Source organism: Micromesistius poutassou, assembly GCF_964030765.1.
Source record: "Micromesistius poutassou genome assembly, chromosome: 14".
In the NCBI taxonomy this organism is placed as follows: Eukaryota; Metazoa; Chordata; class Actinopteri; order Gadiformes; family Gadidae; genus Micromesistius; species Micromesistius poutassou.
In genome coordinates, this window is record NC_140284.1 from 3,339,282 (window position 1) to 3,364,496 (window position 25,215).

General features: G+C 45.6%; 1 protein-coding gene across 1 annotated transcript in view; it reads left to right on the forward strand.

Moving 5' to 3' along the window:
• pard3ba (par-3 family cell polarity regulator beta a) overlaps nt 1-25,215 on the forward strand; it is a gene marked incomplete at its 3' end in the record, with an annotated part of 91,920 nt that overhangs the window by 60,868 nt on the left and 5,837 nt on the right. Inside the window, exons 7-14 of the mRNA XM_084478877.1 lie at nt 833-916; nt 1,783-1,908; nt 5,445-5,697; nt 8,137-8,245; nt 9,293-9,432; nt 10,755-10,883; nt 20,677-20,868; nt 21,968-22,123. Of these exons, the coding sequence (XP_084335003.1) occupies nt 833-916; nt 1,783-1,908; nt 5,445-5,697; nt 8,137-8,245; nt 9,293-9,432; nt 10,755-10,883; nt 20,677-20,868; nt 21,968-22,123 (1,189 nt within the window). The remainder of the gene's footprint in view (nt 1-832; nt 917-1,782; nt 1,909-5,444; nt 5,698-8,136; nt 8,246-9,292; nt 9,433-10,754; nt 10,884-20,676; nt 20,869-21,967; nt 22,124-25,215) is intronic.

Consider the following 25,215-nt stretch of genomic DNA (forward strand, 5'->3'; position numbering starts at 1 on the left):
CCACCTCTTGTCTTTCATAGTGAAGTGGCAGGTAGATAAAAAGAACACCTGCTCTTTCTCTCTTTCTCCTTCTCCCCTCAAACGTCCCCTTTTTAATACCCCAGTCTTTCTCCTCTCATGTCCACTTTGTTAATCGCAGACCCCCTCTCTCTTTCTCCTCATTCCACCTTCCATGTCTGTTCCCTCTCTATCCCCCTTATCTCATATCTGTATCAATTGCAGAGAAGACACCCTCAGACCTCAATCTCAAGTGTGTTTGTGTGCGCGCACTTGCGTGTTTCAATATGTGTATGTGGCGAGGGTTTTTGTGTGAGTGGCAGATGAAGATGACAGAGGCCAGGAGGCGAGGCAGAGAGGATGTTGGGGGAGGTGGGGGGGGGGGGGGGGGGGGGGGGGGGTGATGGTGGGTGGAGGGGGTGTGGCTTATTGTATGTCTATTCATTAGCCTTGTCTAATTAATTCAGCCCCTCCTCTTCAATCAAATCTAGCCTCCACTTACCCCCCCGACACACACACACACACACACACACACACACACACACACACACACACACACTCATTGCATTGTCTGGATCATGTCCAAGCTGCTGGGTGATGATGGGAGGATATGGAGGGAGGTGGGGGGAGCGAATCAGAAATAGAGAATAGAGCAACATTGACACACAACAGGGATTAATACAGCAAGCAAAATCTAATTTGTAACATGACAAAATATTGTCATGTTATGCATTTTCTTCTTTTCCTTATTTATACCCTGTGTGTGTGTGTGTGTGTGTGTGTGTGTGTGTGTGTGCACGTGTGTGCATGTGTGTGTGTGTGTGTACGTGCAAAGTTTGACTCGAACAGTGGAAATATCCGGAGAGCACGGCCCCCTGGGAATCCATGTTGTCCCCTACTGTTCTTCGCTCAGCGGAAGGTAAGCACGCCCACACACACACTCCGGACACACACACACACACACGAACACGCACACATACACACACACACACTGCTTCAACCTGTTGCTAGCCGTGGTAGCGTGGTGGTGCCTAGGTCATCAGACAGAGAGGGAGAGAGAGAGAGAGAGGAACAGAAATGGAGACGGGGGAGACAGGAAGCGGAAGTAAAAGCGTGACTGAGCAGGAGTCACTTGAAGACAAAAGGAGAGACACAGACGGAGGTATAGGGAGGGTTTGTGTGACAGCATGTGTAGCGAGACCATATGGACCGTCCCAGTAGGCCTGTCTATTGGAGACCCATCTCTCCTCAGAGACACACTCTCTCAACACATACACCACACACAATGCACAGTGTGTGTGTGTGTGTGCGTGTCAGTTAATTATTAATACATGTAGACATTTATAAATGCCTGTCCTGTGTCTAACCGTCAAGACGGGACTGCTGCTTTAATGACAGGATGACTGCTTTAATGATGTCAGACAAAGGAAACACCAGGCAGGCATAAACACACACACACACACAAAGGCACACACTCCATCTGTACCGTCTGTATTCTGTACCTTTGGAGGAGAAATTAATATATTGAAGGAAATATTTTGGCAGGTATAATTACACGGCCAGATATTTCACAGCGAAAAACACAACTGAAAATGTTTGATAGAATTTCTTAATATATTACATCTTATACCATATTATTCTATTATATATGACATAATGAATGTAAAACCAACCTTCTCACTCTCTCTTACCCTCTCTCGTTTTCTCTGTCTCCGCCCCCCCCCCCCCCCCTCTCTCTCTCCCCTCTCTCTCCCCCCCTCTCTCCCCCTCTCCCTCTCCCGCTAGGTCTCTGGGCCTGTACATCCGGGGGGTGGAGGAGGAGAGTCGGTCCAGGAGGGAGGGGCTCTTCCAGGAAGAGGAGTGTATTGTGAAGATCAACCACACCCACCTCATGGACAAAACCTTCAGCCAGTGAGTCTGTGTGTTTTGAGTTTGTGCGAGATATTGATAAAACGACCAAAAAAAAACATACAGAAGATATATCTATATCGACACTGTGAGTAGAAATGTAGATTAAAAACTGTAATAAGTGTAAATGTCAACAGTAGAGGGTTGTGTAATAGTTGATGACTAATAGTAGATAGATAGTCAATAGATAGTTGACTAATCCAGTGGTACTCAAATGGGGTGTGAGTTCCCCTAACAGTACTTTTCAGGGGGTACTTGGAACATAAAAAAGCAGAAATGGATTCCTTTTTGTTGTTTAAATATTGGTTAGGAACAATTGTAAAAAAAAAAAAAAAATCAGTAATAAAATAAGTTGAATGTTTATGTTTTCATCAAGTAGCATGCACGTAAAATAGGTAGAGGGGGTACATTAGTTAAAAATAGATTGAGAACCACTACTCTACCATACATGAATTCATTAATAAGTATCCAAAGTAAAAGTGACTGAAGTGTTCTTGGCAGAACCGCGGCGGCCGGATGTCCATTATCAGTTTCAAGTTGTTCAGGGTGCCAAAAATATCCCTGGTGGAAAAAAAAACTATTGAACTTCTTATCCCTCGTGTGCTATCCGTTTCCGACATGTCGGTCTGATAACCCCCTCCAGAGCCCACCTCTCTCCCCCCTCTGCTCTGGGTCCGGTACCAGACGTGGGCTTTTAGTTTGTCTTTCCAGGGAAAATAACGCTGGCATACATCAGTGGTTATTCCTTTCGTCAATGTGTGCGTGGACCCTCCTACTGGTCTGAGCAGCTCAGCATCACAGCAGGAGACTATCAGTGGAGCTGTGAAGGCCCATTATCAGTGGAGCTGTGAAGGCCCATTATCAGTGGAGCTGTGAAGGCCCATTATCAGCAGAGCCTTTGAGGAGGCTCGGTCGGCCTTATGTCTGGACCGCTCTGTTGTTTTGGTGTGCTCTGGTCTCGGCTGTTCCGGTCTTGATCTAGGGGTCTGGTTGGGTCTCTATTTCGGTCCCTGTTTTGTTTATGTCTGCTCCAAATGGCTTTGATTTGTTCTGGTCTGGTGGTCTTGTCTCATATGTTCTGGTTCTTGCGCTGGTCTGGTCTGGTTTAGGCTGTTCTGGTCTTTTCTGTTAGTCTGGTCTGGGCTAGTTTAGTCTGGTTCGGTCTGGTCTGATCTGGCTTTGTCTGCTCTGGTCTGGTCTAGTCTGTGTATCTTGTCTCTGTCTAATGTCACTGAGGCTTACCACAGACGACAGTAGAACAGAAACTTAACAGATGTTTGGAAAGAGGGATTATTAAGTGTAAGTGTGTGTGTGTGTCCCTTTGCACGTGAGTAGGTGCACGGGTGTCAGTTTGCTCCTTCTTTGTTTAGGGTCACCTCTTTCCACTTCAGATAGTTTTTACCATTACACTTTAGAACAAAGTGTCGCAACACTCTTATAATTAATGCTAACACAATGCCAACGGCAGTGCAATGCTAGCGGAAGCACAACACAGACGCGCAACAGTTGGTGAGCATTACAATGACAGCGGGCACAACGGCGCGAGGGATTGCCGCATTAAAATGACAAAAGGAGGTGAATGGACACGGCATTACGCTGGGTGAGCCGGGATGCAAGAGGACGGTTGGAATGATTACACGACGTTACAACCTGAATGCAGAGCGCCACAATGGGCCCCTGGCCAGCTGTGAACATGCTAACAGAATTATAACAGAGCTGGTGTTGAGGCTCCTGCGTTGGCGGTAAATGGATTAGCATCGGTCGGACCCACCGCTGAGCGTACACATTGCAGGTGTTTGTGGATGTTCACACGCGCCGCTCACGCAGATACTCAGGGCTTAATAAGAAACCCTGCGGACACTCCTCCTGTTCTGCCATTCAGATATGGACGTGGTTACATTAGAAGAAGAAGAAGAACCAAGCTTTTATGGTTGCAGGAATTTCTGAATAAACTCTTATCGCTACAGTGCCAAAATCAAGTTGACGAGAAGCTCTTGGTGTGCCCAGTGCCCAAAGTTGAACATTTTTCAACTTTAATGTGTATCGGAAAATGGAAAACAGTTGGAAGACGATGGCAAAGTGGGCCTTTTGTGCCATCGACCCCTTGCAGGTGAAAGAAGAAGCCTATGATCAATATTGGAACAACTAGTGCTGTACGGACCTATGGGGTCATAATACTGTATATGGACAAACACACAGCATAAAGGGCATGCTCGTCTTGTGGTACGGGTGTTTCAATCCCAGAAGAAGGGATCTGGGTTTGAACCCCAGTCTCCTTGTTCACCTGGCATCCTACAGCCAGGCGCATAACTATGGCAACTGTGTCTGAATTCGCTCCAAGTCTCTTTGGGTAAAAACATCTTCAAAATAGTAACCGCAATAGCGGTTATGTTTGCAGAACACACTGACTCTACTGTCAGGCGCGTCTTCTCATTACAGCATTCAGCTGAGATTTTTAGTGACATTAATAAAGAAATGTACTTGTGATAGATTTTACCTTCAGGGTAGCAGACTTCCTACCTCAGCCAGGTAGAGACGAGAGCCCTGGCTTCCACACAGCGCTCTGCTGCATCACCTCTGCAAAGCTGCATAAGTTAAACTCTCTTTGAAGGGCAATGAATGCTTATTAACCTTTTATATCCCCCCGCCTTCTAAATACGGGGCTCGGGTTACGGGAATATTGCAATCATAATGCCTCTAATAATACTGTAGGGGGGAAACAATAACGGCATAATCCAATCCAATTTGCAGAAAGCAGATTTTCTCTGTTGGTCGTCTGGGGTGAGTGATGGTGGGTTCCGATGGCTCCTGACACCTGTGTCTCTCTAACTGGCTTAGCATCGGGCTAGGCTAACCTGATTAAAACCACATTATCTCCACAATCATCTGCTCCCGCTCTCCTCCCTTCTGTCTCTGAAACTCACACAGGTGTCGCCTGTGATAGGCTGTACCCCGGCCTGGCCGATCACTGCCTTTGAACACATACTACTACAGTGGTGTTTGATACTTGACTACAGTACCTGGAAGAAGTGCCTACTCTGTTCTGTACTGTAATACGTGCTGTATGTCCTTGTCATCTTCTTCCTGGCTTTACCTCCTCCTCCCGTTCTTCCTCTCTTTGTACTTCCTTCTCTTTTTCTCCTCCTTCTTCCTCTGTTGTCTTCCTTTTCCCACCTCCTCCTTCTCATTCTGTCCCCCCCTCTCCTCTCCTCCTCTCCTCTCCCTTCTGTCCTCCCCGTCCATCCTTCCTCCTCCTCCTTTTCTCCTCCCCAACTTCTGCCCTCCAACCCACTCCCCCTGCTCCCCCCTCCCCCTCCTCTCTCCTACTCCTCCTTTGTTTATCTCCTTTTCACTCCTTCTCCTCCTCCACCTCATGCGCACCATTCTCCTCCTCCTGCTCATCGTCCTCCTCCTCCTCCTCGTCTATCACTCCTCCTTTGCCTTATCCCTTCTTCACTCCTTCTCCTCCTCTTCCTCCTGCCCTCCCTCCTCCCTCCTCCTCCTCCTCCTCCCTCCCCCTTCTCCTCCTCCCTCCCCAGGGCCCAGGAGGTGTTCCGCAAGGCCATGCGCTCCCCGCTGGTGCGTCTGGAGGTGGTTCCCTCCTCCAATAGGGAGCGCTACGAGAAGCACCTGATTGGTCAACTGTTTGGGGTTCCGCCCGCCACGGAGGGCAGCCCCTTCACCGCCAGGAGCAAGGAGCCCCTGCCGCCTGTCAAAACCAAGCCCGCCTTCAAACCCGCCGACCATCCAGCCAACCGATTGGCCGAGGAGGCTGTCACTCCTGAACCCGCTGTGAGTTACCGCAGACAACTTTTGGCAGGCTTTTATAAAGAACCCTTCAAACGCCTTCACATCACTTAAAATACAATCGTTTAGATTGTTTAGAAAAATAGATCATCACTTAGGATAGAGGATAGATATGCCAGTGCCGACATTATTTATAGAAAACGTTTTGAGCTCTGACTCAATGGAATATAGTGTAAAAGAAGACCTCAAATGTTATGGACGTTGCTACCAGTAATGGGAAACTAAAAGCTTCTTCACTTGGTTTGCCTTCCATCAGACCCGTGTGAGTCTGTCTAACATTTAGTCTCTCACTCGTGATTGCTAGTTGAATGTTTACTTTCTATCACAGTAAAGAACAGGCTGTCTCTTTCTTATTAAACATCTGAGAACAACTTTGTTGTTGCATCTAGGAAGAGTGATATTCGTTTACCGATTTGCGCAGAGGCGTGTGTTAAGTCCTTCGTTATGGAATCTTGTGCGGAACATTTCCTCATGTCGGCCCCTTCTTTAAGTCTGCCTTTAAATGTAACAGGCTACATGTGCCGGAGGGCACAAGCCCAGGCGACCTCACTGCTTTAGCAACTGATAAGAATAGCATGGACAGTTTCTTAGCAACTGCTGTGGAACAACTTGATGAAGCTCCAATGACAGAATACATTAACTTGGAAACAAATAACTTTAGCTTGGTTGTAAAATGATGTGATGAACTGTTCCGAAGTGCTTTATTAATATACCAGGGCCAGATGTGAAATCAAGGTGTCGTGATGCTACGTGATGTTGTGCGGGGCGCGCCCCACTGGTGGGGAATAGAGACGTGCAGGTGGGGCGCGACAAATGGGAGGAAATGTCACTGAAAACTCCATATTTCTTATGGTAGGAGGAGCGAAAGCTTGACAGTAGGGCTGGGCGATATGGGCCAAAAGTCATATCTCGTATTTTCAAGCAGAATGTCGATATAAGATATATATCAATATTTGTTCATGCAATAAAATAGGTGCCGTCGCCGTGCTCCAACTCGTCGTTCTATATCGGGGGCGCCGCGTCGCTGTGCTCGTTAACCTGCCTTGCCGATTGCAACTCAATCCTCAATTTGGGTGTAGGCCAGGGTAGCTCAACATTTTAAAATGAGTCAGTCAAAAACAGTTGGAGCAAGATGTGGCAAATACATGTTTCACGCTGTAGGGGATTTAAAAAAGTGACGCGAGTGGAAGAGCGGGTCCGGGGCAGAGTGTGTGTGAGCCAGAGGCAGAGTGGAGTGGAGAGAGATAAGCAGAGCAGAGTCCTGCACGGCTCTCTTATTTGCAAACCCACACCCGTCCTTACCCGCAAAACTTAAAACCACATCTGACCTGTGTTCCAACAGTAGCGCAAATTACATTCCGCACCCGACCAGACCCGCTATAAATTGATACCGACGCCCGACCCGCACCCGAAGGAAAATTAGACACATAAGATGGAACGCTGGGGAATTACACTAGTGGTGTTTGTTCTTTCAGCTGCACTTTTATTTTCTCTATTTTTGAACTTGATGCAAGTTATGACACAGCTGCACTTTTATTTTCTCTATTGTTGAACTTGCTGTTATTTGATGTTATTTAGTTAGGATTTAGATACAACATGATGTAACTTGATGTTACTTCAATAAATTTGGAAATGTTAAGCTTAGTGTATTTCATTAGCATTGTGTTGGGGCGATAGGGGCAGGTGGGGCTTGAAAATTCCCCCTTGTCCAAAGTGGGGGATGACCGAAAAAGTTTGAGAACCACTGCGTTAAACTAAATGCGGCGGTGGTTGGTTGGACAGACGTCTGGGGGCGAGAAGAGGAAAGAGGCAGGGGATGAGATTGAGAATATCATCAACAAATATCAACAAAAAATTTGGCTAGTGGAAATTCTGATTGGCTGGTAACTTTAGTTAGTTAAGTTAACTTTAGAAACTATCACTGTTGCTGGTAACCATGGGTCTTTCTGTGGTGGCACTTAATGTACGCATGCCCTGGCACTTAAAAATAGTACTTGGTAGTGTAGCATCTTATCAAAGCTATCTTTGTTGTATACAGGGAATGGGTTACCCTAGCAATTGTCAGTGCTTGGCACATATTGTTGTTTCTCTTTCTTCTGTCAAATGTACTTATTGTAAGTCGCTTTTAATAGAAGCGTCTGCTAAATGCCCTAAATGTAAAGGTAAATGTAAACTGGAAAGGTTTTTAATATTATTAATTAGAACACAAATTAGGAAAAGCAAGAAAATCTGGATAGTAATGATTTTGCATTGGTAAGCTTCCTTTTCTGTTGTTGTGCACTGATTTGCTGAACAACCAATCAGAGCAATTTCTCTATTGGCCCAAAAGCCTCAGGGAATTGGGCCAAAGCCTCCCATAATGCAAAGCCACCAACACCAAACCACGGGCCATTGTCCCTCTACCCTTCTCTCTCCCCTTTGCAGGCTTCCAAGGGGCGATGTGAGAGCCCGTTAGTAAGGAAGAGCCCCGCCCTAGGCAACCTGGTGACCAATAAGAAAGGCGGGAAACGACTGAGGATTGATTTAAAGAAAGGTGCGATAGGATATGTCTATATGCTCTTGTCTTGCGTTTGATTCATTGTCGTTCATCAATCACTGTTAAATATGTAATATATGACTATACAATTAATGTGTGTGCGCTGTGCATTTTAAATGTGTGTGTGTCCCAGTCCCTATTTTCTCTCTCCTTAATTCATTTTTTCACTCTCATTTTCCACCCTCCTGTCTCACTTCATCCATCACTCTCTCTTCCTCTCTCCCCCTCTCCCTCCCTCCCTCCTCTCTGCCATCACCCCCTTCTCTCTCTCTCTCCTTCCACCTCCCTCTTCATCCTTCCCCCCTTTCTCGTCCTCTCTCTCTCCTTCTACGTCCCTCCCTTCCTTCCACCCTTTTTCTCCCTCCCTCCCCCCTCCCTCCTTCTCTCTATTTCCCGATCTCTCTCCGACACGTTCTCCCCCTTCCCTCTCTCCATCACTTACTCTTTCTCTCCTCTCTCCCCCCTCATCTCTCTGATTTCTCCTCTCCCTCCGTGTTTCCCTCTCTCTCCTCTTCAGGCCCTATTAAGTCCTCATCGATCGCTTGGTTTCTGCTGATATGAATTCATAGTGCTGACACGGCTGTTAGAGAGAGACACAGCTAAATGAGAACCATAAAACACTGCCCTGTGTGTGTGTGCGTGTGTGTGTGTTCCCCCCTCTCCTTTCCTCTCGGTTAAACGTGTTAATTTTCATCTATTTCTTCCTTCCTCTCGCTCTGTCCCTCCCCTGAACCCATTTCCATCCTACACCTGGGGAGAGGACAAAATGTCACAAATGTGTTAAAAAAAAAAGATGACACAGGCACACACACACCCACACATTCACACACAGACATATTACACAGGCACTATGGTTCATGAATTTGTGTTGACTAATGTTCTTTCGTGAATTACTACACGTACACACACACGCACACGCATACGCACACACGCACACGTACGTCATACTTTCCTCTGATTTCTATAGCAAAAACTCTTCCCTTGTTTTTGGGTTGTGTTTTTCTGTATGTTTACGTGTGTGTGTGTGTGTGTGTGTGTGTCCAGGTGTGGAGGGCCTGGGCTTCACCGTGGTAACCAGGGACTCCTCGGTGCATGGCCCTGGCCCCATCCTCGTCAAGAACATCCTGCCCCGGGGGGCCGCTGTTAAAGATGGCCGCCTGCAGTCTGGGGACCGCATACTGGAGGTAACTAACGTTAACTAGTACTTATTTAACACATACTAGAGGTAACTAACGTTAACTAGTACTTATTTAACACATACTAGAGGTAACTAACGTTAACTAGTACTTATTTAACACATACCAGAGGTAACTAACGTTAACTAATACTTATTTAACACATACTAGAGGTAACTAACGTTAACTAGTACTTATTTAACACATACTAGAGGTAACTAACGTTAACTAGTACTTATTTAACACATACTAGAGGTAACTAACGTTAACTAGTACTTATTTAACACATACTAGAGGTAACTAACGTTAACTAGTACTTATTTAACACATACCAGAGGTAACTAACGTTAACTAGTACTTATTTAACACATACTAGAGGTAACTAACGTTAACTAATACTTATTTAACACATACCAGAGGTAACTAACGTTAACTAATACTTATTTAACACATACTAGAGGTAACTAACGTTAACTAGTACTTATTTAACACATACTAGAGGTAACTAACGTCAACTAATACTTATTTAACGCATACCAGAGGTAACTAACGTTAACTAATACTTATTTAACACATACCAACGGTAACCAACATGCTTCTTAAAGGCATACTAGAGGTAACTAACGTTAACTAATACTTATTTAACACATACCAACGGTAACCAACATGCTTCTTAAACGCATACTAGAGGTAACTAACGTTAACTAATACTTATTTAACACATACCAGAGGTAACCAACGGTAACCAACATGCTTCTTAAAGGCATACTAGAGGTAACTAACGTTAACTAATACTTATTTAACACATACCAGAGGTAACCAACGGTAACCAACATGCTTCTTAAAGGCATACTAGAGGTAACTAACGTTAACTAATACTTATTTAACACATACCAGAGGTAACCAACGGTAACCAACATGCTTCTTAAACGCATACTAGAGGTAACTTAACGTTAGTCAACAGGCTTCTGACACACATACTAGAGGTAACCAATGGTAACCAACATGCTTCTTAAACACATACTAGAGGTAACCGACGTTAACTAATGCTTCTTAAACACATACTAGAGGTAACCGACTAAAACCGACAAACTAGAGATTTGTGTACTTGTACTGTTGTGTTTGTGAATAGGATAGTGTACGACTAGGGTGTTCGGCTCTTCCCAGCCCGAAAGAGACTGGGTTCGATTCCCACTGTCCACAGTGCTAAAGTGACAGTGACACTGAAACGTCTTCCTTTTCCTTCCGTCATTGTGTGTCTGTGTGTGTGTCTCTGTTTGTGTGTGTTTCTGTGTCTGTGTGTGTCTGTGTGCGTGTCTCTGTGTGTGCAGGTGAACGGCGTGGACATCGCGGGGGTGGGCCAGGAGGAGTTGGTGTGTATGCTGCGCAGCACGCGGCAGGGGGAATGTGTGTGTCTGGGGGTCCTGCGACAGGACGAGATGTCCCTCCCCCGGGAGCTGGTGAGGCCCAATAGCTGCCCCCCATCTGCCACACCTGACAGGCCTGTAGCCAATCGAATGGGTTTATTTAATTATTAAAAGACATGCACACACGTGCACAGCAACACACACACCCACGCAGGCGCACACACACACACACACACACACACACACACATCAATACTAATCCATGTATAACAAAACTACAGCAAAAAGAGCAAAATTACGGAAATATGTGAGATCTTAATTTCTGTCTTGCATTGGCGATGCATGAACTGGCTGCCAATAGGAGTGCAGATACAACTCAGAGCTTTGTCATGGCGACCAAAATACGATTAGCCATTCTCCTACCTATGTATCCATTTTGTATTAATACAATTTTGATCCCGAGGAGTGCTTACCATTAATCAGAGTGCTGAACTTGACAGTATCTTATAAAAGCTTTCCTATCCCCTTTGCCTTTTCTCCTAACTGATAATCTATATTTGGATCAATAAACTCTTTTTAACCTGCTCTGCTGCTCTCCAGTCTGTGTTTCTTTTCTTTAATAAGCTCTCTTGCATGAATACCCCCACTTGAACACTCTCACAGATCTTAACCACAGCTGTCTTTTTCCTCACTATTTCTCTGTAAAACGATCACTTTAAAACTATCCCCATTCTATTATTAAACTTTCTCACTCGCCCAATTTCACTATTCAACTACCTATCTATCTTTGACTATTAAACAGACTATTAAACAGTTTCCCCCAACCCTTTTTGACTATTAAACTGTCTCTCACCCCGTTTCACCAATAAAGTGTCTCTCTCACAGTCTCACCCCGTTTCAATATTAAACTATCTCTCTCACCCCATCTCTGGATTAAACTATCTCCATCTTCCCATCTTCATTCATGGATTGTCCCTCTTTAAAAGAGTTGCCCCTATTGACCCAACTCCTGCTGGGCCTTTCGATCTGCCCCCCCCCGCAGTTTGTGTCTAAGTCAGCATTTGGCCAGCATGGGTGTATGCTTAAGCAGGCCGCTGTCTGTGTACTAAGGTATTCAGAGGACAAGCTTTTACTTTCATGCCCTTGACATTTGGGTGCCTTTTGCACATTTGGGCACTTCCTGTAGCATTGACAGCATTGTCAATACAGGCAATGCATTGAAGGACGACCCGTTGGTAATTTCTCCCTGCTGAACCTCCTCTTGTCATTTCCTCCCTTATCACTCACTACCTACTCCTTTCCATGTTCTCCTTCTGTTTTCTCAACGGTTTCCCCTGAATGACCCTGTCTGCGTGTCCTTTACCCTGGAGGACACTTATCTTTCTCTCTGTCTTTATCCTCTGTGACCCTGTCTGTCTGCCTGTCTGCCTGTCTGTACCCCAAACGACCCTGTCTGTCTTCCTGTCTCTCAGCGACAATCACCAGCTTGCTCTCTCTGCTCTCTCTCTGCTTTTGACCAACCATTTGTGCTCAATGCCACCAGGAAGACTCTTACATACACACACCCACATGCACACTCACACACACACACGCGCACATGCACACGCACACACATACACACACACACACACACACACGCACACACACACACACACAGCCGACATCCCCACAGGAAGCTGTGTTTCTCTGGACAGGATCTCTATTTTTTTTTGTACCTGGGTATGTTGTGTCTGACAGCCATCTTGGACCCCGTGTTCAAGGTCATTGGAAGATTTTTATTTGAGTGAATTCCAAGGCCATTGGCTCAGCATGTGTCCTCCATTTCCTGCCTACTTCCTGTTTTCTGTCTGCTCTTCCTCTGGGCCCTGGCGGGTCGCACAAGCCCTGAGGAGTTTGGATCTCTAGTCTGGTTCTCTTCTCATTAGCGCTAGTAGCAGAAGTGCAAGTATAGCACTGTGACTTATGACAATTGAGTCATTTGGCGGATGGTTTTATCCAGAGCAACTGACCGTGAATACAGGTACAGGGATGTCTTCAGGGAACAGGTAGGAGGGGTCAGGGCATCTTGCTCTAGGAGGCCGACAGGTTACACTGCGTACATTGAGGATCAAACCCGGAACATTTTGAGTTTTCAGGTCACGAAAATCACCGAGGACAAAATAATGTAATCATTCTGAAGTGTATTTAAAACTTTTAAATAAACAGTTGGAAATGTATTAAACACTAAAGTGATTGTTGATAATCCATCATGGCATACCATCCTACTTTATTTTTCTTAACACTTTAAGATGACAAATAAATCACTGATAAAAAGCTCAAATAACATAAATACGTTATCCCTTAACGCATATTCACACCTGGACCAAGATAAATAGTTTGGCCATCTGCACTAAATCTTGAAATTAGCATATCGCTCCCAGAAAGACAGAGGAAGCAAAGAATATACCATTTGTTCAACTTTTATTGTACTTATATTTCACCCCCTGACTACGTCTGGTTCTCCACACTGTTTTATGCAGATATACTCCTCTAATCAAGGCCTCTTGAAGGAGATGTAAATGTGTGTGATATACTGCATTAATGTAATCTGACCTCGAAACGCTGATGACATCAGCACGTTTCCATCAATGTCGTGGCACAACTTCACACGCTCAATAATGGAATACATTACTCGTAACTTTGTTAAAGTTTAGACCCAGAGTCTCTGGTTCACAGAGTTCCTATTCGTATTTTTTCTCTAAAGTTGTCACTATACTGGAAACCGCAGACCCCTATAGTCCAATACTGTAGTAATATATGTTATGGTAATATGTATTCAGAAACAAACAGTGGAAGATTTCCCCAGGATATAAATCTGGCATTCTGTTTATTTAGATACATTTAGTGTGTGTGTGTGTGTGTGTGTGTGTGTGTGTGTGTGTGTGTGCGTGCCCAGGCGTGTTTGTGTGCGTGAGCAAGTACGCGTCTGTGTATGTTTTCCTGCCAGCCTTATGGTGTGTTGAGGTCTCCAAACTTTTGTATTGTGTGTGTGTGTGTGTGTGTGTGTATCATTAAGGGAACGCATTGTGTTTCCCATCCTCAGAATTCTCCGAGCTTTAAGTCGACTTCAAAGGCCCAGCGTTCCCGGTGGAACCCCGCTTGGGAGATCAGGACTGTCTCACAGACAATGATGTGAAGTTTCCACCCAATCCCCGCTGTAGCGTCATCGTTTTGTTCTGCTGTTTTCCTACACAGCAGCACTCCTTTTTATTGTATGGGTTGTTTTATCACTGTTTAAAGTTCCCTTTAAGACAGAGACAAGCCGCAGACCAGAAAAGTTTCAGGTGATAAAAGTCAGCTCAGTGCTTGTTGTTTCCGGGCCTTGATTCAGTATGGTTAATAATAACAAATTATTAGGACCGCATCCCTTATTTTAACATCGGCGCCATATGCACTCGTGTTATTAGGAAAACAAATGCAAACACGTGTGCACTGACCGTAACGATAACGAAGAATATTGTCACGTGAATGAAATAGGATCTGACAGATTTAATTATTCCCCAGTGACCCTGCTTCCCCTCCACGGTTCAGCCCTGCCATCTATATTAGCCGTGGGACGGGCCAATCTACAGATGAACCCATCAACATTAGCTCCTCGCCAGCCTCTCATTGCTTCCTACTGGTCCCGGGGCTCCAGCGGTGGTCGTGTAACCACATCATCCCGTCTGTCCAGCTGGAGGGACGGGGGCCCGAGATGGATACTTGTTGACTCGTCGTTCAGTCCGGTGCAGGATAACTGTTTACTGGAAGACGGTTTGATCCAAATTTACAGAGTGATTTACAGCTCATTTTAGAGACGTGTCATTAAGCAGCAAGTAGGGTCATTTCAGTGTCTTCTCCATGGATGTCTGCAGGCAGGCTCTAGATGTTGGGCCCTGTAATCATCTACAGGAAGTGTGGTTTCTTTGTGTCTATAGTTGAGGTATAAAGTATTGTTTAACTATGAGTATAGTGAAAGTAGAAATATAGTTTAATTAAAGGTATACATTTAGTATAAATGATGTATTTCCTGTACCCTGGAAATCCCAACCTGGACACTTGGAGGTTAAATACACAATAATGCACACTCTGGTTCAGACCGTGTGATAGTCACCACGTTATAGTAACCAACTGAATCCATAGAAGCATTGAACAACAACCAGTAGTCCCTACTGTTGTTGTACTACTGCTGTTTCCCCGAGAAAGTTTGGCTGGAGAATGGGAAGATTTCAGTTGCCAAGCAACAGGGTGCCCCTTCGTACTCTTTGAAGTTTCGGTAAATGATGTCTCCCTTTTGTTGACATTTAACATTTAAAGATCTAAAACCTTGAGTAATTTAGAGTAATACCGGGCAAAAAAAAACCTATTAAATTGGTCCATTTAGAACATAAAATACGAAACCTTTTGAGTTGGCGGACTGGATTAAAAAGATTACCAGCCATAATTCTCTGCATGACTATAAATCACCTTTAACATTTTTGGGGGAACCATTTAAAGGGTTTTAACAGTTAAACTGCCGCCATTTGAAGAGAGGAAATATTACAGGATTTTTTAAAACTATTAGTGAGTGGAAGTTAGGCGACAGCCTAATGTCTCTCTCTCTCTCTCTTGCTCTCTATCTCTCTCGCCCTCTCTCCATCTCTCCCTCTACTGAGGGGTGGCAGTGATGAAATGATGGGAGGAGGGTGTCTCCTCCTCTATGCCTCCTCTTCTCGTCCCTCATCCGAGTTCACCATCTGCTGCTGTCGGCTTAATGTCTCATTTTCTGTTCAAGCAACACACTACCCCACTATGGATAGACACACGCACGCACGCACGCATGCGCACACACACACACACACACACACACACACACACACACACACACACACACACACACACACACACACACACACACACACACACACACACACACACACGTACGTAGACGTACACACTAAACACAAGTTATGTTTCAGTGTTGAGATCGGAACAAACAAATTTTGTGCAAGCAAACAAAACACACACACACACACACAAGCACACACACACACACACACACACACACGGACAGACCTGAACCCAGCTGAAGGCATTTTTCTCACTTATTTCTTTCCTAACAACAACAAGTTTCCACCTGCTGAGTTGGCTAGAGACTTAAAACACAATTACAGTTTAAAAACAAATGGCGATCTTTTCTAGTTCCCTACATTCAACACACACACACACACACACACACACACACACACACGTCCCACCTACGCTTAGCACAGTGGCGGGAGCTGGGAAGTGTGGAAACAATGTGATAAAACGTGTTCTTGTGAAATTGCTGTACCGTGGATACAATGAATTACAATTAGCGAGGGTCTTGTCCATTTACCTCCATGCAACAGGCTGTCAATACCAGGCTGGTTTGTATTCACGGCCATCCAAATGAACATTATGTGTTGGAGAAGTGGCGACGTAGCCAACATTTCCGTGGTGGTAGCATAGCCTCTCACCGTCAGCTGAGACCGGCAGAAACGCGCCTTTTTTAAATTGATGGTGTTATTTTAGTATCGATAACATTTACACTAATTGGCATAGACTCTTATGTTCGAGATCATACAGAGAAGATACTAACACTTAAAAAATAGAAAATAGGGGTTCACTGGCACTGTCAAGAGAAAAAAAAAAGTGTGTGTGTGTGCCAATCATACCATCACCAATGTCACTGCAGTCAATCCATAGGAACCCCCATCTGTTAGTCCTTGGCAGTTTGGATGTCTTGCAGGAGCTTGATCACATCTCTCTCTCTGTTTCTCTCTCACTCTTTCTACATCTTTCTGCGTCTCTCTCCCTCCTCGTCTCTCTCTCTCTCTCTCTCTCTCACACGCTGTTTTTCTGTCTCTCCTCTGGCTCTTCACCTCTCTTTCTCTCTCCCTCTCGCTCTACACCTCTCTCCCCTTCTCTCTGTCTCTTTGTTTACTGAGGGTTTATCATCTCCGTAGTTGCTGCTGTGTCTTAAAGCCCTTCCCAGCTGGAGCGAGGCACACACACACACACACACACACACACACACACACACAAACCTAGTCATCCCGCGATGGCATGGCAGCAGCAGGCGGCAGCGACGCAGCCACCGCGTAGCGGGGATGGCGGAGGGCGTGACCTTTACAGATACAGGGAGACAGACAGGGCTGTCCCGGGCTTGCAGAGACGTGCGCTGGCAGAAGGCTGATTATGCGGAAATAACATTTACACGTTAATCAACAGAGAGGCTGTGGCGGCGGCCCCTGCAGCTCCTCCTGCTCGGTCTCTCGGCTGCTGCTGCTGCTGACGCAGAGATGAGCTGACACCTCCTCACAGGAATTAATGAAAACGCGAGGTCCAGAGGTCAAGGAGCCCGCGCATATACACACATATTTTAACCCGCAATATGCTTATAAGGGATGAGATGTCAGTGTGACAGTGTGTCGTGGTCAGATATTGATGAACCCTCAATACGCTCCCTATGGCAGACGTGTCAGTGTTATGTGTTCTCTTTTTTTTATTTCAAAGTGTATTAAGAATGAATCTATGGATTTCATTTTTTACAGTTTGCCGTTTAATTCAAAGGGCTTTATTGCCATGGGAAAGATTGCAAAAGCGCCTAGAAAGGATAATTGAAAGACTGTATACAAACCATCTTGTAAACAAAACAATACAATAACATGTTGGATGTTACATTTATGGATTCATCACAGATACGGATCATTCTACGTTCTACTGAAACTCTATATTGTCAGCTTTTCAAACTGCAGAGTTGCGACTCCCGACCCACAAACCAGGGACTGAATGGCCCCAGTACACATTGTTTCCTATGTTCCAAGACCTAATAGGGGAGTACTGTATGAAGAAACGATATACGTAGATGAATACTTGGAGAAACATTTTTTATTTGTCTTTTCCTATTTTCCTATCGCCAAAAATATGTTGCGCCCCTGTCCTCAAAGACTGCAGCCATAGGTGCTGTGTTCTCGCTGTCCCCAAAGGTACCACGTCTAAAAGAGTGACTACTGCCATCCTAGGACCAATTAATCCACCATCCACCATGTACCAGTCCATAAAGCTTACCTCTTAGTCATCTGCAGCCCCCAGACAGGGGCCTGCTACACAGAGGTCATGTCCGTATTCCCAAGAATCGTGTCTTTAAGATTCCCCAGACACCAACTCTGAAGAGACACAGCGTCACGTCCCCTGGCCATTACAATACACTAAAGACCACTGTGGTGCAGCACTTTCACTCTCTGTCTGACTCACTCCCATCTCCAGCTGTCTCTACCTCTCCATCTCTCACCTCTCTATCACAGCATCCTTCTCTTACGGTAATCTTCTCTCGCTTTCACTCAGTCGCTCCATCTCTCTATCGTGGCATCTCTCTCTTTCTCTGTCTCTCTTTTGCACTTAGTCGCTCCATCTCTCTATCACAGCATCTCTCTTTCGCCGTCTCTCTTTTGCACTCAGTCACTCCATCACTCTATCACATCTCTCTTTCTTCTCTCTCTTTCACTCCATCTCTCTATCTGTCTACCTTTCACAATCTCTCATCTCACTTTCTATGAGTGCATCCCTCTCATATCTCTCTTCATCTATCCATCTCTCTTTCTCTCTTTCTTGCTTCATCTTCACCCCGCTTTATCTCGCTCTCTCCATCTCTTTCTATTTCTGGTGATGCAAATCCATAGGAATAAAGATAACATAATCAGGGAACCAAAAGGACTTGAACGTGTTCGAACATCTAACATATTTGAACATGATTTGTGATCTCTTCTTGTTTTCTTGTTTTCTTCTCTCCCCTCTTTCCTCCTCCATCTCTTACTCCTACGTCTATCGTTGTTGTGTTGACAGACAGTGGTGCAGTGGTGGAACTGTGTGTGTGTGTGTGTGTGTGTGCGTTTGTGTGTGTATGTGGGTGTGTTCTCCAAGGTCGCAGAGCTGTACTTTTCTGCCGAGTAGTGGACTTTGAGACGGCTTAGCGGTGTTTAAACCTTCCATTCCCGCCACCGACACAGGATAAACCCCGCACTGCTGACACATGCACACACACACACTTACACACGCACACACGCACACACACACATACAGACTCGCAGACACACACAAAAACAAAAAACAAACACACAGAGGCACAATTACAAACACACACACACACACACACAAACACTGACAGCGACATACGACACACACACACGCACCTGATCAAAGACACATACGCACACAAACACACACTCAAAGACACATACACATACACATGCACACACGCACACTCATAGACACACACACACACACGATAAGAAATACTTTATTAATCCCAGATGCGAAATTAGGGATCATGCACACACACACACACACACACACACACACACACACACACACACACACACACACACACACCAAGCAGACAGACATATAGACATTTTTGTCTACATGGCTATACTGAGCCACACATTTCTGCTATACATGGACCTAAATCTCTTAACAATAACATACTGACGGAACAGACACAAAAGTCGCTCTCGCACTTGCGCTCACTCATGCGCTAGCTCAAAAATTCAACCTTTCTATATTTATGCTCATCCTTTACTACAGGTACTACACTACTTGCTTGGTATGCTTCCTCTGCACACACACACACACACACACACACACACACACACACACACACACACAGTTAATTCGTAGGGACCATTTCAACACCTCTCACACGGTTCCATCTCTGCGTGTGTCTGGGGTTGTCGACGATGTTTTCTGTTGTCCTGACAACCAAGGTGGTAGGCTGGTCACCCTCTTCCTTGCAAGGACACACACACACACACACACACACACACACACGTCCATCTATGTTCTTACCATCCAGCATGCCACCTTCATCAGTGTCCTCGTCTTTGCATGCTTTATAACTCCATTTGTTCAATTCCAATGTTTATCCTCCGCCATCTCTCACTCCCATTTCCTCCTGTCCTTCTTTCAAATGCGTTTCTAAAGACACATCAGGGCTTCTCTTTGGTTGAAATGTAAGTATGTGTTGACTAGAGGTTAAACTTTGGCCGTGGCTGGGGAAGAGAGGCGCTTTGAGAGAGCCCATTGTTTAATGTCATAGGAACTGGGCCCAAGTGGAGGATTCAGGTGAGATTTAACTCGGGATTAAAAGGTTGAGACGCTTAATGTCAAGCGGACGAGAGCTTTCAGAGAGGCCCGTTTCCACTCTGCTGGAGGAACAAATGAACTGAACTGTGGGTACCCTCCCCCCTTCGCTCGCTCTCTCCCCCGCTCTATCTCACCCTGTCTCCTCCCTCGCTTGCTCCTTATCCCTCTCTCCCACCCACTCCCACCCCTCTCTCTCTCCCACCCCTCTCTCTCTCTCTCTCTCTCTCTTTCTCCATCCCCATCTCTGCTCCGCCTTCCTCTCCGCTTCCCCTATGCTCCCACAACCTCTATTTCCCCCTCCCCCTCTTGTGACTCATCGTCTTACAGGCTCTCTCTCTTTCAAACCCTCTTTCCCTTTCTCTTCTCTTTCACTTTTTCTCTCCTCCTCTCCCCCCCCCCCCTTCTTTCTCGCCCTCCACCTCTGTCCACCCCCCTCCCTCTCGCTCTCTCTTTCTCTCTCATAAATAGAAGTAAGGAGTAGAAGACGATAAAACATGAGATAATAATACTTTAATAAATGGTAATATATATACCAATAATCATTTGTAACAATATAGAAATAGAACAAAAATAGAAATGTACAAAAAAAAAAATATATATATATATATATACATTTTCTTTGTACATTTCTAATATTGTATATATATATATATATATTAATCGTCTAAAAATCCTATAAAATTAGATTACATGTCTCCCTCCGCTCTCTTCCCCCCCCCAGAAGGAGGAGCCGGTGAGGGGCCCCTCCCAGCTCCCAGAGGACGGCAAGGAGGAGCTGATGCTGGAGGTGGCCCTGAACGACAGCGGCTCGGCGGGCCTGGGGGTCAGCCTGAAGGGCAACAAGTCCCGGCACACAGGGGCCGACCTGGGCATATTCATCAAGTCCATCATACACGGAGGGGCCGCCTACAAGGTGACTACCCATAGTGTACTATAGTACTGGTGTACTCCTGGTTATACTATAGTACATGTATAGTATCATCCAATACAAGGTGACTACTCATGGTGTACTCCTGGTTATACTATAGTACATGTATAGTATCGTCCAATACAAGGTGACTACTCATAGTGTACTCCTGGTTATACTATAGTACATGTATAGTATCATCCAATACAAGGTGACTACTCATAGTGTACTCCTGGTTATACTATAGTACATGTATCATCCAATACAAGGTGACTACTTATAGTGTACTCCATGATGTATTATATGTATATTACCATCCACTTAAAAGTGACTAGTAGTACTCATAGTATACTCCTAGTTATACTATATCATGTATGTTATCATCCACTACAAGGAGAATACTCCTAGTAGTAATCTATCATGTGTACAATATAATCCACTACACGGTGACTAGCAGTACTCAGAGTTAAGATATATATAATATAATCGACTACAAGGTGACCGGTAATTCTGATAGTAGTAATGCTAGTAATTCAACTAGTATTAATACTACTAGTATCATCCACAGAACGGCCGCAATAATACCCTTAGTACTATCCGACTAGTAATATTATCCACGATCAAGTGAATTAGTACTAATACGAATGACAAGTAATTATACAGGTGATACTCATAGATACAATCAGGACATTATCCATTGCATTCTGCTCACCTTTGACCTCCCAGGAAACAGACCTGACCCCTTCACTCCCTTTAACACACACACACACACACACACACACACACACACACACCTACACACACAACTACACACACAAAACTACACAGACACACACTCTCTCTCTCTCACTCACTCACTCACTCTCACACTCACTCTCACACTCACACTCTCACACAACTATACAGACACACACACAAAACTACACACACACACACACACACACACACACACACACACACACACACACACACACACACACACACACACACACACACCCACGCCCATGATTCGTGGACGTTTGAACCTATTCCACCAGCGCTAGAGTAGTACACTGTAGTAGAGTCGTACCAAGTGTGTGTTTTTTTTTGCGTCTGCGCGCGTCAGGACGGGCGCCTGCGTGTCAACGACCAGCTGGTGGGGGTGAACGGGGAGTCGCTGCTGGGGCGATCCAACCACGTTGCCATGGAGACGCTGCGGCGCTCCATGTCCCAGGAGGGCAACCTGAGAGGGACAATACAACTGGTGGTGCTGAGAGTACAGGTACGCGCACGCACGCACGCACGCACGCACGCGCGCACACACGCCACGCACGCATGCACGCACACACGACGCATGCAAATCGCTCGAATTTAGGAAATGTGTTTGTGTGGAGAAAACTGGCACATTGGAGCAACACTAGACCACTTGAGGGGTAGTCTGACACAGATGGATGAAATTAAAACAATAAATAGATAAATAAATATAAATTGCCATCTGTTACCGAGTAGAGCTTGGACTAACACACACACAGATTCAATTATTTGCACTCAGTAGTTAGAAATAGATATCTAGACATCTGAGTCACACTGGAGCTTGTTACCGCACCGAGCCATGGCCCTTGCTTTTGACACATTCATAACATCTTAACCCAACCTGCTCTTCATAATGACATCATAACCTAGCCTAATGTTCGTGACATCATAACCTAACCTACTGTACATATTTACGTCATAACCAAACCTAATGTGCATGACATCATAACCTAACCTACGTCCCATCATCACATCATAAGTTAACCTTCTGTTCCTGAACTCATGATGTGACCTACTGTACATATTGACATCGTTACCTTACTGGTTCATCCAGTTCACTGGTACATCGTCACCTAACCTATGGTACATAATAACATCATAGCCTAACCTTCCCTGCATAATATCAGAACCTGCACATTCACAACTCATGGTAACCTAACCTACTGTTTATTATCACATCATAACTTAACCTTCTGTTCCCATAAGCTGACCTACTGTACACAACATCATAACCTAACCAACACATTCATATCATAATAACTTAACCTATGGTACTTAATGACATCATAAACTAACCTACTGTTCATGACATCATAACATAACCTACTGTCCATCATGATATCACAATCTAACCTACTGTTTGTGACATCATAACATCACCTGCTATATATGATATCATAATCGAAGCTACTGTTCATCATGAAATCATAACCTAATGCATTTGACTTCATAGCCTAACCTACTTTACAATACAAAATAACCTAACATTCTGTACATCATATCCTAACTTCTTCTTGATGTCATGTACATAATGAAATCATAACCTTACCTAAATCATAAGTCTAACCTAAACCCACTGTTAAGACATTTTCTATGTCTGCTCTCTCTGACTGCACAGAAAGAACATTCACATTTCAGCCATTTGTGTGTGTGTGTGTGTGTGTGTGTGTGTGTGTGTGTGTCCTTGACTGAGCTGGTAGCTGTCTCTTTGAAAGGCAGAGTGATACACAATCTTGCTCACAATTGGGCCCAGACTGTGCTTTTTTTCAGCATTTCTACAAAGCCTTGCATGCACTCCACACACACACACACATATACTGGCGCTCAGGTTAATGCACAAACACACACACACACACACACACACACACACACACACACACACACACACCTTTTCATTTGAATGGCTCAGGTGTGAACACGGTTCTCTCTCATCTCCTGTTAGTGGAGCTGGAGTGGACTCCTACTCCAGTTGGAATGGAGATGTGCACTTAATGCCACACGGGCACACCTGCAAATACATTGAGAGAGAGAGAGAGAGAAAGAGAGAGAGGCTCAGCGACGGGGGCGTCAGACAAAGAGTGTCGGGGAGTTAGAGAGGCATGCGGAGATGTAAATGGAGAGGAAGGGATGGAGGGAGGGACAGAGAGAGAGAGGGGAGGGGTTTGGGCATCTGAGTCGGAGCCCTATGCGCCAGACTGTAATGGAGGGTTGATCTGTAGGTGTGTGTGTGTGTGTGGATCTGCTACAGGAACACACCTCCCACCAGACAGGGCACATTAGGGCAGACCTAGTGTCTGCCCTACTGGTGGCAGGTGGAGCGGGGGGGGTTAGGGTTAGGGGGGGGGGGGGGCATGAGGAGGCTGGGCAGGCTAGAGCACCACCCCCATCCAGGGCAGCGATGACGCTGTTAGCCGGCTTCAAAGCCCCCCCCCCCCCCTCCTTCATCTCTCCTCCTGATGCTTGGTGAGGAGGGGATGAAAGGCAGGAAGGATAAGAGACCAGGTCGCCCTAAAAGCCTTCTATTGGCTGGCCGACTGGGTGCTCTTAAGGGCAGGAAATGCCCCGCTTTTGTCTTCGCTCCCGTCGCTCTTGCGTTAGTGCTCCTTTCTCCTCCGTTCTCCTCCTTCCCTCCATCTTTTTATTGGGCCTGTAAGCCTCCGTCCCATCTCTCGCCGGCATGCACGCGCAAACGGACACGCGCACGCATGCACGCACGCACGCACGCACACACACAACCCTCCTCTGGTCTCTACTCCTTACTCCTGCAGTCTTCTCCTCCTCCCAACTCCTGGTCCTGCTCCACGGCAGTCCAGAGGTTACTCCTCAACGCTGGTCTTTGTCGCGCTTGTCTGCTCAGAAGCCTGTTTTAGTCAGGAAATAAGCTCTCGGATAAATCACTCACCCACTCACACACACCCTCGCGTGCACCATAGACTAAACCCACATAGGGTATGTGTGGGTGTGTGTGTGTGTGTGGGTGTGTTTGAGTTGACGACAGTGACAACCTCGCAGGTCGTGAGAATCTCAAGTCCCCCGTGAATCCTTCACCTCAGTCCTCCATCACCCTTTGTCCTTTAAATCTCCCTCTGTCTGTCTCCTCTCTCTCTCTCTCGCTCTCTCACCCCCTCTCCCTCTCGCTCTGTCTCCCTGTCTCTCTGTGCCCGGGCGGCCTGTCTGACAGCAGCGTGTATGAATGGAGAGAGAGGGAAACAGGGACAGGCTCTGGTCACACAGGGTTTGGCTGGGGGGGGGGGGGAGGGGAGGGAGGGAGAATAGTAGACTTAGTCCGTAGAGACGAGAGGAAACAAGATTTTACGGACCCAAATCCCTCCACCCCCTATGTCTCTGTCTGTCCGTCTGTCTGTCTGTCCGTCTGTCTGTCTGTCCGCCTGTCTGAATCTGTCAGAACTAAAGAATCTGTAAATGATAGGATGGATAGATAGATTGGTGGAGGTGGGTGGGTGGAAGGATCAATGGATGTTTTAATGGATGGTTGAGCTCAAGGGAAGGATTGAAGCAGTTGATGAGCAAAACCATGGCCTTCACAATCCCAGTCTCTAT